Raw genomic sequence first — 16,884 nt, forward strand, 5'->3', positions numbered from 1 at the left:
CACGCGTGCGTTCGCCCACACCCGCCCCACCGCAGTGAAAAAAAAAATTTTTTTTTTGATCACTGCACATTCACTTTACACGCGCTGCGGCGATAAAAAAATCAGTTTTGATATTTTTTATCAACCGCAGCGGCCTCCGGTACTTCGCTAGCCTCCCCTTTGTAAGACAGGCTTGCTTTTTTTTCTTGGGTAGTCTCAGGGAATACCCCTAAATTTAGTTGCCCAAATGTCAAACAGGGGGTATTCTTCTGAAGAGGCCTACAGGCTTCTGACCCAGTCGGATGAGGAATGGGAACCCTCATCTGATGAATCTAGCGGGTCAGAATACGAACCTGTAGAAAGCAGTGGCTCTCTGACCCAAAGTTTGGACGAGGAGGCTGAGGTCTCTGATAGCACCAGGCGTACCCGGCCCCGTGTCTCTAGACCGCAGGTTGCGCAGGATCCGCTTCAAGAGCAGCAGAGTGGGGCTGCTGCTGTCGGATTACGTGGTGAGGCATACACGCAGCCCTCCCTGGACCTAGTACCAGCACTGCCGTACAACCTCGTGAAGTGGCGAGCACCAGAAGGGCAGTTGAAGCTGGTACGGTGGCATGAGCAGTAGTGACCCCGTCGCAGCCACCGCAAAGACGTGCCCGTAGAGCCCCTAGAATCCCTGAGGTGCTGGCAAACCCTGATTGGCAGTCCCCAACTTCAGCTGCTCCTGTAGTTTTCCCTTTCACTGCCCAGTCTGGAGTTCGGGTTGAGACACCTCAGATCGGTTCGACCCTGGGATTTTTTGAGCTGTTCTTGACTGCGAAGCTCTTAGACATAGTTGTGGCCGAAACAAACAGGTATGCCACAGAATTTATAACCGCCAACCCGGGAAGCTATTATGCCCAGCCTTTCCGGTGGAAACCAGTCCAAGTTTCCGAAATTAAAACTTTTCTGGGCCTCCTCCTCAACATGGGTCTAACTAAAAAGCATGAATTGCGGTCATATTGGTCCACGAATCCAATTCATCACATGCCCATGTTCTCTGTTGCTATGTCCAGGGCATGTTTTGAGGCCATCCTGCGTTTCCTGCACTTTAGCGACAACATCGCCTCCCGTCCCAGAGGCCATCCTGCTTTTGACCGGCTCCACAAAATTCGGCCCCTCATAGACCATTTCAACCTGAAATTTGCAGATTTGTATACCCCAGAGCAAAACATCTGCGTAGACGAGTCCCTGATACATTTTACCGGGCGCCTTGGCTTCAAACAATACATCCCAAGCAAGCGCGCCCGGTATGGGGTCAAATTGTATAAGCTCTGTGAAAGGGCCACAGGCTATACCCACAAATTTCGGATCTATGAGGGAAAAGATCAGACCCTGGAGCCGGTCGGTTGCCCTGACTACCTGGGGAGCAGTGGGAAGACAGTTTGGGACTTGGTGTCACCCTTATTCGGCAAGGGGTACCATCTTTATGTGGACAATTTTTACACAAGTGTGGCCCTCTTTAGGCATTTGTTTCTAGAACGGATTGGCGCCTGTGGCACCGCGCGAACTAGTCGCGCGGGCTTCCCCCAACGGCTCGTTACCACCCGTCTTGCAAGGGGGCAGAGGGCCGCACTGTGTAACGAAGAACTGCTCGCGGTGAAATGGAGAGACAAGCGTGACGTTTACATGCTCTCCTCCATTCACGCAGACACGACAATACAAATTGAGCGAGCAACCCGTGTCATTGAAAAGCCCCTCTCAGTCCACGACTATAACCTTCACATGGGAGGGGTGGACTTCAATGACCAGATGTTGTCTCCGTATTTAGTTTCCCGCAGAACCAGCCGCTGGTATAAGAAGGTGTCTGTATATTTAATTCAATTGGCTCTGTATAATAGTTTTGTTCTCTACAGTAAGGCTGGGAGAACTGGATCCTTCCTCAAATTTCAGGAAGAGATCATCGAGAACCTCCTGTACCCAGGAGGTTCCGTGGCCCCATCCACCAGTGTAGTTAGCCGTCTACATGAGCGACATTTCCCCAATGTCGTTCCTGGTACCTCAACCCAACCGTCACCCCGAAAAAGATGTCGTGTCTGTAGCAGGAGTGGAATAAGGCGTGACACCCGCTATTTCTGTCCTGACTGTCCTGACCACCCTGCCCTATGCTTTGGAGAGTGTTTCCGGAAGTACCACTCACAGGTACACTATTCGCATAGGGATCATCTCACCAGGACAGGCACACAGGGCTATTAGGGCCCATTCACTCACACAGCTGCTGCAAACCTCTCCTTTCACCTGGGACAAAGTGCATAACGCACTTCGCCACATCTTTGGGCGATTTGCGCTTTGCACATTGACCCATGGGGAAGGAGAGGTTTGTTCTATAAAGGTAAAAAAAAAAAAAAAAAAAAAAAAAAAAAAAAAAAAAGCACCAGTAAGCAAAAAGGTTAATGTTTAGTTCAAAAAGTTAAAGTTTATATATTCTGTTCCAAAGTTAATAAAATTATTGCGTTGCGGCCTGTTTTTCTTTTTTTTCTTTTTTATACCTTCCAGGTGGACCAACCGATCGACTAGCTGCAGCATTTATGTGCATTGTGACAGAAGCATTGCGCTGCTGTCAGATTACACGCAAGTCAGTGTATGCGGCGCTGCGAGACGAGATTTCTCCTCTGCAGTAACAAATACGTTTGCCAAGGCATACGAGCTGAGGAGGAGGCGGCGTTCCTATGCTTTGGCAAACACTTTGTATATAAAAAAAAAAAAAATACCGCCAATGATTTATTCATCCACATCGATTGATGTGAATGGAGAAATCTGGTTTGCCAGGGCATACAAGCTAAGTGGGTATGGATGTTGGGCAGAGCTCCTATGTCCTGGCAGACGCCTTTCCCCTCCTTTGTTTTTTTTTTTTGGCAGAGATTTTTTCATCCACATTGATCGATGCGAATGAAGAAATCTGTGCCGTTCATTTTTTTCGCCTCTGAACGGAAAAAAAAATCTCATTACCTGTATTCTCAATATAAGGAGAATAGCAGAAACTCCTAATGCTGGCCATACATGTAATGATTGCGGAGACCCTCAAATGCCAGGGCAGTACAAACACCCCACAACTGACCCCATTTTGGAAAGAAGACACCCCAAGGTATTTGCTGAGGGGCATATTGAGTCCATGAAAGATTTAAATTTTTGTCCTAAGTTAGCGGAAAGTGAGACTTTGTGAGAAAAAACAAAAAAAATCAATTTCCGCTAACTTATGCCAAAAAAAAAAAATTCTATGAACTTGCCAGGCCCCTCATTGAATACCTTGGGGTGTCTTCTTTCCAAAGTGGGGTCACATGTGGGGTATTTATACTGCCCTGGCTTTTTAGGGGCCCTAAAGCGTGAGAAGAAGTCTGGGATCCAAATGTCTAAAAATGCCCTCCTAAAAGGAATTTGGGCACCTTTGCGCATCTAGGCTGCAAAAAAGTGTCACACATCTGGTGTCGCCGTACTCAGGAGAAGTTGGGGAATGTGTTTTGGGGTGTCATTTTACATATACCCATGCTGGGTGAGATAAATATCTTGGTCAAATGCCAACTTTGTATAAAAAAATTGGAAAAGTTGTCTTATGCCAAGATATTTCTCTCACCCAGCATGGGTATATGTGAAATGACACCCCAAAACACATTCCCCAACTTCTCCTGAGTACGGCAATACCAGATGTGTCACACTTTTTTGCAGCCAAGGTGGGCAAAGGGACCCACATTCCAAAGTGCACCTTTCAGATTTCACCGGTCATTTTTTACAGATTTTGATTGCAAACTACTTCTCACACATATGGGCCCCTAAATTGCCAGGGCAGTATAACTACGCCACAAGTGACCCCATTTTGGAAAGAAGACACCCCAAGGTATTCCGTGAGGGGCATGGCGAGTTCCTAGAATTTTTTATTTTTTGTCGGAAGTTAGTGGAATATGAGACTTTGTAAGGAAAAAAGAGAAAAAAAAAATCATAATTTTCCGCTAACTTGTGACAAAAAAATAAATTCTAGGAACTCGCCGTGCCCCTCACGGATTACCTTGGGGTGTCTTCTTTCCAAAATGGGGTCACTTGTGGCGTAGTTATACTGCCCTGGCAATTTAGGGGCCCATATGTGTGAGAAGTACTTTGCAATCAAAATGTGTAAAAAATGGCCTGCGAAATCCAAAAGGTGCACTTTGGAATATGTGCCCCTTTGCCCACCTTGGCAGCAAAAAAGTGTCACACATGTGGTATCGCCGTACTCAGGAGAAGTTGGGGAATGTGTTTTGGGGTGTCATTTTACATATACCCATGCTGGGTGAGAAAAATATCTTGGTCAAATGCCAACTTTGTATAAAAAAATGGGAAAAGTTGTCTTTTGCCAAGATATTTCTCTCACCCAGCATGGGTATATGTAAAATGACACCCCAAAACACATTCCCCAACTTCTCCTGAGTACATTCCAAAGAGCACCTTTCGGATTTCGCAGGCCATTTTTTTTACACATATTGATTGCAAAGTACTTCTCACACATATGGGCCCCTAAATTGCCAGGGCAGTATAACCATTTTGGAAAGAAGACACCCCAAGGTATTCTGTGAGGGGCATGGCGAGTTCTTAGAATTTAAAAAATTTTGTCGCAAGTTAGTGGAATATGAGACTTTGTAAGAAAAAAATAATAATCATCATTTTCCGCTAACTTGTGACAAAAAATACAAAGTTCTATGAACTCACTATACCCATCAGCGAATACCTTAGGGTGTCTACTTTCCGAAATGGGGTCATTTGTGGGGTGTTTGTACTGTCTGGGCATTGTAGAACCTCAGGAATCATGACAGGTGCTCAGAAAGTCAGAGCTGCTTCAAAAAGCGGAAATTCACATTTTTGTACCATAGTTTGTAAACGCTATAAATTTTACCCAAACCATTTTCTTTTTTATCAAAGACATGTAGAACAATAAATTTAGCGAAAAATTTATATATGGATGTCATTTTTTTTGCAAAATTTTACAGCTGAAAGTGAAAAATGTCATTTTTTTTCAAAAAAATCGTTACATTTTGATTAATAACAAAAAAAGTAAAAATGTCAGCAGCGATGAAATACCACCAAATGAAAGCTCTATTAGTGAGAAGAAAAGGAGGTAAAATTCATTTGGGTGGTAAGTTGCATGACCGAGCGATAAACGGTGAAAGTAGTGTAGTGCAGAAGTGTAAAAAGTGGCCTGGTCATGAAGGGGGTTTTAGCTAGCGGGGTTGAAGTGGTTAATTGCAGGAGAACTATTTTGATTGTGTTCCTTGGGTCCCAGAATTGTTTATTTTTTCAGCACATCCGTACAGCTAATATATGAGTGGGATGTGTACATTGAAGTCTATGTAAGGCCTCTGATAAGTAATGCCATCACCTGATCCCCATGATGTCAGCTAGAGGGCTGAAAAGCAGCAGCGCGTACATTGTAGATGATTCCCAGAGGATCCCTTTAAATCTTGATGCTTTTGTTCAGTTCCATAAAGTGTAAAATCCTCAAATACCCGGAGGCAGGAAAGCTGTAGCCTGTGCCTATACACTGTATTAATCTGTGTTTTCCCTCAATCCCTACGTTCCTAGGATCCTTTACCTTCAGGATTTTCTGGATAAATAATATTCAGGCTGAGAAATGCATGAAGTCACATACACATTTAATTAAGAAGTTGAATTACACAGTCCTGGCTTTAATGTGACTTGATTCCACTGGAGTGTTTATGGTGATAGGTATTATTTTATTGTAGCACAGTGTGGTGCATGATGTTTTATGGTGTGCTTTTTTGGCAGCAAACACTAAGCTTTGATATAAAATGGCAAAAATGTTTCTTTTTACACTGGATACATAACCAGCACAAAGATTTATGTTTGCAGCACTGTGCCATAGTCTTCTTTATGTGCTATTCTGCTTTCTTCAAAATGTGCTCCCATATTTAAGGGTAAAAGACATTCCCATTTGCAGCATTTTTTACTTTTTTGAATCAAGTTACTTATTTTAGATATAGGATATTTACAAATGTTCTGCCTATTGATAGACGTTCATTGTATTGAAGTCCCATTTTGTACAGGGACTAATTTAAAGGGAGTCTGTTGACCATGTTAAACTACTGACATCACTAGGTAGGGGCCCAGAAGAGCATTACAAACATATACTTTTTGTGGCGTTTTTATTAACAAGAGTAGTGTGAATATGAACTGTTATTGTGCCAGATTCTGTTCCTGCAAGTTCCCAGGAGGTTGGGCTTCACAGTAAAAGTGCTCTATGCATTGAGCTTCACTTCCCAGTCTTCTCTGCTCTCAGTGACAGATGTGTACTGATCTCCTGGTTGGATACTACTGCTGTCACTCAGAGCAGTGGGGAGGGTTTGTGAAGTCCCAGCTCCTGGGAATTTCGAAGGAGCAGAATAAAAGTTCATATTCACACTGCTCCTGATGAAAATACAAAATGTAAGTTTGTATTGCTCTCCCCAGCCCCTAGCTAGTGTTGTCAGCAGTGGATGATTATGTCGTCGCTATATAAGAAACTGAATATAAAACCTTCCACATTTGTGGAGATTCTGTGTTGTACTGTAGCTTGTTTATAATGTCTTCTGATATAAAGTAACACTGTTTGCTATACTAGACTACTCCAAGTCTTCTATAGCAAAAAAATAAATAAATAAATCCCTGCTTTGAGATGATTGTGCTCAGTTGTAAAAAAAAGATATTTCTATCGGCTCAAGAGTTCTCCTTAGTGGGAATTTGTGTGGGACACATTCATGTTATTGCTTGTTTGCTGAGCAGACCCCCTCCTCCAGAAAGTAGGTATTAGCAGTTTTGCATTATTAAGAGTGGGATTTAGGTACATAAGTATTTAAAATCTTGTGAGGTAATGAAAACATGTTTACTCTGCGAAGAAAAGGCAAAAATTCTGACATTGAGGCAACAATAAGCTGATATTTGCAGAAGCTGGTTCAGAGATTAGTAAAATGTGAAGTTTAGAATGGTTTGTTGTAAAGCTGTGAACTTTATTTTTGTCTGGAGAGAAACTTTGTAATTCATAATGCCTCATACACATGTTTTTTTTTTCCCCGCATTCGATTCGCATTTTTTTTGCGGATCAGATGAGGACCCCTTTAGGCTACTTTCACACTAGCGTCTTTGGTGGATCCGGCAGGGTTCAGCAAAAACTCTTCCGTTACTGATAATGCAACCATCTGCATCCGTTATGAACGGATCCAGTTGTATTATCTTTAACATTGCCAAGACTGATCTGTCACGAACACCATTGAAAGTCAATGGGGGACGGATCCGTATTCTCCGAGAAATTCATCTTCCTCCGCACCTTATCGCATACAGAAAAACGCTTCTTGTAGCGTTATTCTGTCCGCGATGGGGACGCAACCAAATGGAATGGAATGCATTCCGTTTCTTTCAGTTCAGTTTTGTCCCCATTGACAATGAATAGGGACAAAACGGAAGCGGTTCCCCTGCTATTAAGATCCTATGATGGATCTCAAAAGGCGAAAAGGGAAAGCGCAGATGTGATAGTAGCCTTACCCTGATGGCTTCTACTCACGTCTGTGGGATCAGCACTGCAGTTATCAGCTCTCTCCACTACACATTGGACGGTGTTATGTCGTTTCGGCAGTGGATCTCCAATGTAACAGCTGATTTCAGAGGTGTCAGACCCTCGCCGGTTTGATATTTATGGAATATCTTGCGGATAGGCTCTCAGTATTAATATCCAGTGTTGAATTCTTTCTGGGGGCCCACTGTGCAGCTACATGCAAATACTACAGTTCACACAGTGGAAGCAGCAGCAAGATGCTCATGATGATTGGTTTTAGGGGTCCCTGCAGTGACTTTGAGAAGGCGGGTCCTCAGGTACAGATGGTACCGTCGGTCTTCCCTCTGTATGTAGAAATCATATCAGCCACTCGATGCATCTTTAATAACAAACTGGGTGTAGACAAGAATAAGTATTTCTGCTATTGGGACTGTGAAATATGTGGCATGCACACACCCGGTATCTCTATTTTGCGGATATGGGGTTTGCCAGATGCAAAATAAATATGGTCATAAGCATGTTTCTGCCATGATTTTTTATTGCTTATATCAGCACCAGGTTTTTACTTCATTGGTGGAATTGCCAAAAAGCATTGGTGATTTTTAGGGATGAGCGAATAGACTTCTGATAGTAAATCCAAAGTCAATTTGCAAAAAAACTCCGATGAGCCAAAGATATTACTTCACAATGTCGCGCAAGACTTTGTGTAATAACTTCGGAATTAATTACCGAATTACCGTATTACTGTAAAAAACCTTGGTACCGAGGTCCGGTTCGGTTTCTAGTGGAGCAAGCACATTCTACTACTGTACGGAGCGGGAACGCCGTACAGTATTACAACAAAGTCTTTTGCGACTCTACTTCAGATGTACCATCCATAGTTGATTCGCTCATTCCTAGTGATTTTTCTTCAACACATGCAAAAGATAATAAAAGAAAATAGTGAAAATCCATCTGCCACTCTTGTATCATCTGTAATTGAAGGGATCGGCTGATGATTGTATGAGAACCTTATGACTGTCCCTGGACGGCTTACCGGGAAAAAAAGATCAGCCATGTTGGATTTTTAACATACTGGTTCCGTGGGAGAGAAGCTGCTGTCAGAGAATGGAACTTGAAGTATTGTGGCTTTTTTAGGCCTTTACTTTAATTAAATTAATAGATCAGCGAATTCACATCACTCATCTTTCTTGACATATTTTGGTAAATCCTGTATGATTTATGATGTTGGTTATTATTCACTGTGCCTCAATCCCTTCCAATTTGTTAAATTGTGCAAGTCTGTCTCCCTGAGTGTTTCAGAATTCCTGCTTTCGATTGACAAACACCTACCTTTTTTTTTTTCTTTTTTTTTTTCTTTTTTTTTGCCGACAGTCTGCATTTTTTTCTATGTGCAAGAGAGATGTCTTTTTCAATTACACTGTCACACATTCGTAGTAAGGTCAAGATAAAGAACCTCTTGATCTTGTTCAAACTACTCACATGCCAATGGTATAATTTAAAAAAATGGCCCCTATCCCTCCCCTTTCCTCTTGCAGGTTTTGCTACATGAAAAGAAAAACCCCATGTGCAAAGCATTATTGGAGTTCTAAGCTGTCTGTCTGGCGACTGCATTGCCTCTCTCTCTCTCTTTCATTATAGTGTTTCCCTCCCTCCAAACTCTCTCACAAGCTGGTTACTTCTAGATGCACTACCAAAAATGGCATTTAGAACTGGTGAAATCAATGAGAAAAAGGTAGCAGACACTATAGTAATATTAGAAAAAAGGCAAAAAGTTCAGCTTAAGAACCATCCGTACAAATGTACACGTCTCACCCAAGTAGATTAAAATAGAGATGGCTGGCATTCCTCTCCATCTTTCATTGGGATGTAAGTGCAGATGTCAGGAAATGCACCAGAACAAATGCTAGCTTACGCATTTCAGACTGATTTATTTTAATAATGTATATATTCTACAGTGCTGTACAGAGATTGTCACCATTGGGCCTCACAATCAAAATTCCACATTAACCTATTAGTATTTACAGTTGCAAGAAAAAGTATGTGAACCCTTTGGAATGATATGGTTTTCTGCACAAATTGGTCATAAAATGTGATCTGATCTATCTAAGTCACAACAATAGACAATCACAGTCTGCTTAAACTAATAACACACAAATAATTACATGTTACCATGTTTTTCTTGAACACACCATGTAAACATTCACAGTGCAGGTGGAAAAAGTATGTGAACCCCTAGACTAATGACATCTTCAAGAGCTAATTGGAGTGAGGTGTCAGCCAACTGGAGTCCAATCAATGAGATGAGATTGGAGGTGTTGGTTTCAGCTGCCCTCCCCTATAAAAAACACACACCAGTTCTGGGTTTGCTTTTCACAAGAAGCATTGCCTGATGTGAATGATGCCTCGCACAAAAGAGCTTTCAGAAAACCTACGATTAAGAATTGTAGACTTGCATAAAGCTGGAAAGGGTTATAAAAGTATCTCCAAAAGCATTGCCGTTTCTTTAGTCCACGGTAAGATAAATTGTCTATAAATGGAGAAAGTTCAGCACTGCTGCTACTCTCCCTAGGAATGCCCGTCCTGTAAAGATGACTGCAAGAGCACAGCACAGACTACTCAATGAGGTGAAGAAGAATCCTAGAGTGTCGGCTAAAGGCTTACAAAAGTCTCTGGCATATGCTAACATCCCTGTTAGCGAATCTACGATACGTAAAACACTAAACAAGAATGGATTTAATGGGAGGATACCACAGAGGAAGCCACTGCTGTAAAAAAAAAAAAAATAATATATATATATATATATATATATATATAAAATTGCTGCACGTTTACAGTTTGCACAAGAGCACCTGGATGTTCCACAGCAGTACTGGCAAAATATTCTGTGGACAGATGAAACCAAAGTTGAGTTGTTTGGAAGAAACACACAACACTATGTATGTAGTAAAAGAGGCACAGCACACCAACATCAAAACCTCATCCCAACTGTGAAGTATGGTTTGGGGCTGCTTTGCTGCGTCAGGGCCTGGACGGATTGCTACCATCGAAGGCAAAATGAATTCCCAAGTTTATCAAGACATTTTGCAGGAGAACTTAAAGGGATTCTGTCATCAGAATTTGGGCCTATAAGCTAAACATATGGTGAGGTCCCTACTAATACACAGAATCCTAAAGTGACCTTATCAAATGCGCCTGTGGCTCTATAATCGTATAAAACAGGTTTATATAACCTGTCACTCACGTCATAAATGTGTCCAAGGGGACGTCTCACGATGCAGGGTGCCCGGCGCCGCTCTCTGAATTGAAACCGCCGCCCTACCTTTCATTAGAGCCGCCTCCTCAGCCAGATCGCACGGGCGCATCAGGTTATACCTAGTGCGCACGCGCGGGGACTCCTGGCAGCGGCCTAGTTATCGAAGTGCGCCGGCCAGCGCATTTGCACTTCGCATAACGGGGCCGCTGCCAGGAGTCCCCGCGCGTACACACTAGGTATAACCTGATGTGCCCGTGCAATCTGGCTGAGGCGGCGGCTCTAATGAAAGGGAGGGCGGCGGTTTCAATTCAGAGGGCAGCGCTGGGCACCGAAAGGAGATGGCTGCAGCCGGGCACCCTGCATCGTGAGACGTCCCCTTGGACACATTTATGACATGAGTTACAGGTTATATAAACCTGTTTTATATGATTATAGAGCCACAGGCGCATTTGATAAGGTCACTTTAGAATCCCTTTAAGACCATCTGTCCACCAGCTAAAGCTCAACAGAAGATGAGTGTTGCAACAGGACAATGACCCAAAGCATATAAGTAAATCAACAATAGAATGGCTTAAACAGAAGAAAATATACCTTCTGGAGTGGCCCAGTCAGAGTCCTGACCTCAACCCGATTGAGATGCTGTGGCATGACCTCAAGAAAGCGATTCACACCAGACATCCCAAGAATATTGCTGAACTGAAACAGTTCTGTAAAGAGAAATAGTCAAGAATTACTCCTGACCGTTGTGCCCGTCTGATCTGCAACTACAGGAAACGTTTGGCTGAAGTTATTGCTGCCAAAGGAGGTTCAACCAGTTATTAAAGCCAAGGGTTCACATACTTTTTCCACCTGCACTGTGAATGCTTACATGGTGTGTTCAATAAAAACATGGTAACATTTAATTCTTTGTGTGTTATTAGTTGAAGCAGACTGGGATTGTCTATTGTTGTGACTTAGATGAAGATCAGATCACATTTTATGAGCAATTTGTGCAGAAATCCATATCATTCCAATGGGTTCACATACTTTTTCTTGCAACTGTATATGAACAGGGGTGCACCTAGCCTTTCTGCTGCCTGAGGCGAAAACTGAAATGGCACCCCAACCTCCCAATGCCAATTTCATAACCTAACCTCTTCCTTCCAGCCCTACTGTTAAAGACATACTTGGAAAACATTACAATAAGCTCTACAAAACATACAGGGTAATACAGCGCCACATACTGTGCCCACTGTGCTTCTCAATACTATACTGCAGAAACAGACCATTCCCCCTTCTGCTTCCCCCTATTGCCCTTACCTGGTGCTGCCTGAGGCAATAGTCTCACCTTGCCTCATTGGTGGTGCACCCCTGTTTATGAAGTGAGGAGGAAACTGGGGTACCTGGAGAAAACCCATGTAAACATTGGGGGGGGGGGGGGGAATGTATAAACTCCATGCAGATGTTTCCTTGGTCAGCTACCCTGTGAGCCACCATGCTGCCTACAGTTATAGTCATTATACTTGCCTTGTTTGAGAACATGCAAAATGTAGGCTATAACTACTACGCTGGACTGTGGTAGAAGTCACTCAGAGCAGACTCAAGGTCTGTGGAGGCTCATAGGCAAGCTGAGAGCAATTCCACATCTTTGAGGATATAGGGAGAGTAATAAGGAGGACTGTTACTTTCTAATAGTGCCTTACTGTGCCTAAATAATACCATAATATGTTGCCAAATAACCTTACCGTGCAGGGCCAACATAATTCTGCATACAGTGAACATATACCTGTGCCACTAGTATCCATACAAAACTTCCATACCATGTGTGATATACACTGTAGCTTGTGCCATGGCATATGGTTGGCATAACCCATCAAGCATAAAATTAAATGGGGAAAAGTGTGAAAAGGCAGGTATATAGTAGGGGTGGGGCGGTATATGCGATATAAATTTGTGCCACGATATGGATTTTGTGCATATCGCCGGACTGCGATATGACCACGGAGCGGCAGTTCCGATCGGAGTCCAAGCAGTGTAATGCTGGGGCTCCGATCGGTTACCATGGCAGCCAGGATGCTACTGACATAGTATGTCAGTGAGCAGCATTATACTCGTGTGCGCCGTGTAAAGTCCTATTCACCCTAATAGAGTTCTATTAGGGTGAATATGACAAGGGGGCTAATAGTTATTAAATAGAAAGTAAAAAAAAATAAAGTTTAAATCCCCCCCCCCCCCCCAAATATAGAAAACAATATATCGCGATATATATCGCACATGCTTAAAATTATATTGCAATATAGATTTTAAGCCATATCACCCACCCCTTTAAGGTAAGCTACTTGGAGCAGTTGCCAATTTTAACCATGCCATTATTTTATAATTCTGTCATGCACACATAATTAAGGCTGCTTTCACATTTGCGTTCGGGGCTCCGCTTGTGAGCTCCGTTTAAAGGCTCTCACAAGCGGCCCCGAACACATCCGTCCAGCCCTAATGCATCCTGAGTGGGGGCGGATCCGCTCAGAATGCATCAGTCTGGCAGCGTTTGGCCTCCGCTCCGCTTGCAGCGTTCGGGTGTCCGCCTGGCCGTGCGGAGGCAAACTGATCCGTCCAGACTTACAATAACATTGGTGCTTTTTTTTAACTACATTAGAGGCAAACAGTCTAATGTATGTAAGGGAAGGCCCATTTGTCCAGATGTTGGGGAAACTGAAAATATGCATCCTTTTCATTTACAGTCTATTACACTCCTCTATCTAAAAATAAAACTTTTGATACATTGCGACATATCAAATGTTTGAGGTCTGAGTACTGAGACCCCCACCGATCTCTAGAATAAGAGAAATGCACACATATTGCGCTCTTTCTCTTTGCTGCAGAGGACGGACTTGAGATGGGCCCATAGACTCGTGTGAGCCTGTCTCTTGCAGAGAGGAGAGAGAGCATGATGGCCCGCGCTTCTCTCCTCATTCTACCCAATTTGTGGTGGTCCCAGCGGCCAGATCCCCACCAATCAAAACCATAGATATGTCACTGTGATATATCAAAACCTTTACCTAAACTCGGTGACCCTTTAAAGAAGAATAATCTATGTTCCTCAGTAATGGACACCTCTTAATCCTCTCTCTGTTTTTTTGTAGATGAGTTTGCCACTCCTCGTGCAATTCTGACTGGCCACGATTGTGAGATTACCTGCGCTGCTGTTTGTGCAGAACTTGGCCTCGTGATAAGTGGTTCCAAAGGTAAGGATAAGCCTGTACACCACAGGCAGTCACATTCATTAAATCCTTGCGTAGCACCATAACATGCATTTTTCAAAATCCCAGTGGGGTATTAAATGGTTTACATGGTTTATTTTATTTTTTTGTATTTTAGAAGGTCCTTGTTTGATACATTCTATGAATGGAGATCTTTTGAGGACACTAGAGGCTCCAGAAAACTGCCTTCAGCCCAAACTTATCCAGGCTTCTAGAGAGGGACACTGTGTTATATACTATGAGAGGGGACTTTTCTGTGTATTCAGTGTGAATGGGAAGCTTCAGGCCACAAAGGAAATGGATGACAATACACGGGTAAGATTTTATAATGTTCTGTATGTACAGAAAAAGTCTCATGTAATGACTTCAAGTGCAACTGATTGATTGAATGATTATTAATAGCCATTTACCATGATATCATCAGAAATACAGCCGTCCATGGATATAATGCAGCCATAGTTCATCCTGTCCTTCAAAATTAATAAAAATAAAGGGCAAGTCCTACCGTTGCATTGTCCCGTCCTGTCGTTTGTATTGTCTTGCATTGTGTGCTATGAGCAGTATTTGGAGCAGTTGTGTCCATGTACAGCATCACATTCTCACCAGCATGTGCTATCCTCTACCTGGATCAACCAACGATAGCCAGTGCTCCCGTCTATGGATGCACCTCTGCTGGCGCTGAAGTACGGCATGCACATTCAGTTTGTCACATTCAATGCCCTTTGATGCAGATTCACCAAAGATTTCAAGCAATGATGCGATGAGTGGGGCTATTATCAAGAAAGAACATTTGTACAAACACTGGTTCCTGATAATTGCCTCCAATCACCTCATGAAAAAAACAAGTGCTTGTTCATCTGGTGAAAGCTTTGTAGATGTGGACACCAAAATAATAATTTCTGGGCAGGGGACCGTTCCACGTAAACAAGGATTCGCCCAGAAACATTGAATCTGTATGGGGACAAGTGATTGGAGTAGCCATTGCCTGTCCCCATTCAGTGGAGTTCTTTGCTGCATAAAACAATCAGGATAACAAATGAGCATTGCAAGGGTAGGTTCACGTTTGCGTTTAACGGATCCTGCAGGCTGTTTAGGCATTTTTCCAGATAGCGGCTGGATCCTTTTATAGCCGGAACAGCCTGCCGGATCTGTTAAACGCAAATGTGAACCTGTGTACCCTAAGCTAATGCACCACGTGAAATATCTTCAGTTTGAGAAGAGACAACTCGTGTCCCAACACAGAAAACCAGCTAGTGCTGTATTCCTGCAGTCTAAGTGGTCATTCACATGGTGCAATCCATTTTTATACCGGAATGCACACTGACCTATTCAATGGAAAAATAATAGGATAAGGCATGGATGACTTCTGTGTGCTATCTGGTTATTACAGACGTTTTTAATGGACACAGAATTGTGAATGAGCTCTAAATATTCCGAAACCGTAAAAAATGTAAACCCTAAAGGGGACCTTTACTTAGACCATCGTGTTACACGCCAGTCTTAACCTGTCCCTAGCTCCCCATCTGTGCAGGCCAGGGGACCAAACTGGGATTGTGAGCTGGTGTAGATTTCTGTTATAATCGGTCACAGGCTGCTCCAGCCCTGTAACACCAACTCCCCACCCTTCTCTGCCCACTTTTTTTTTTAAATAGTGCTCCAAAAAGTAGCAAAATTTGGCTCCAGTATGAAGTGCTCCAAACTTTGAGATGTTTTTTTTGGTGCTAGTTTTCTGGCATACAGTACATAATAAATCTCCCCCTAAGGCTTCACAACCCCACTAAAGGGGTTCTCCGGGCTTTTTATATTGATGACCTATCCTAAGGATTGGCGGGGGTCTGGCACCCGGCGGCACCACCAATCAGTTGTATGAGGAGAGGGTGCCGGGCAGTGTACACGTCCCATTTCTCTTCCTGCTCGCTGCTGCTTTGCCATAGACATGCGTACTGCGCGTGCCGTCTCCTCATACAGCTGATCGGCACCATCCCCCTCAGCATTATACTTTGTGACTTGAAAAAGGTCTCCATGACTGAAACATTGTCATCATCATCCATCTGAGAAGGAAACAATTCTTGATATTATGAATTACCTTCATTTTTTGGCTGAGACAATGGAAAATCATGTATAAATACCTCTTAGAAGATTAAAAGATATATTTTTGAATCACATTTGCGTGTGCACTGAATCTACTTAATACTGGAATTGGGTTGAAGAACCCTTTCTAGTCGCACCGCACTACTATATGTTGTGATTTTGGAATAAATTCCCAACTATGCTGAGGATAGGCCATCCATATTAAAAGCTCGGAGAACCGCTTTAGTCAGGAATAATGTGGAAACGAAGAATGATGATGGTACAGGGAAGGTTTCAATAGAAAAGCATACAGCTGTTTTACTATATAGGTACGAAAGACTTTTGAAGATATATACTAGGTAACATTACAAATTCTAGTGAAACCCATCACGGCAGGACTGCTACCAGACCAGCCATTACTCCATGCTTGTTTCAGCATTGCACACTTGCTATTGTGTCTGCTCCAAAAAGCTGTGCAAAAAGTGGAGTTTCTACACTTTTTTCCAAGTGGTGAAGGAGTTGGGCTTCATGTAAAATGGGATGGGCCTAAGATGCTTCAATATTCTGGCATAAAATTCTGTTTTAAAGTAAGGAAGTCCATAGATGGTATAGAATTAGCGAAAAGTGTCTATCCCTGCACCACATTTATCAACCAGCCTGAGCCCCTGTGATAAATGTGGTGCAGGTCTAGACAGCCGCGCTAAGGATACACCATGGGATCAGTAAATCTGGAGGTCATACACCTATCAAGATGAATGAGCGGCCCAGCTCAGAAATGTGGGCCTAGACAAGTAATC

The 16,884-nt window shown here is 43.0% G+C and overlaps 1 protein-coding gene across 1 annotated transcript in view; it reads left to right on the plus strand.

Moving 5' to 3' along the window:
- LRBA (LPS responsive beige-like anchor protein) overlaps positions 1–16,884 on the plus strand; it is a 568,467-nt gene that overhangs the window by 540,369 nt on the left and 11,214 nt on the right. Inside the window, exons 53-54 of the mRNA XM_044300361.1 lie at positions 13,901–14,002; positions 14,136–14,332. Coding sequence (XP_044156296.1) covers positions 13,901–14,002; positions 14,136–14,332 — 299 coding nt within the window. The remainder of the gene's footprint in view (positions 1–13,900; positions 14,003–14,135; positions 14,333–16,884) is intronic.

Source organism: Bufo gargarizans, chromosome 1 (assembly GCF_014858855.1).
Source record: "Bufo gargarizans isolate SCDJY-AF-19 chromosome 1, ASM1485885v1, whole genome shotgun sequence".
Taxonomy (NCBI): Eukaryota; Metazoa; Chordata; class Amphibia; order Anura; family Bufonidae; genus Bufo; species Bufo gargarizans.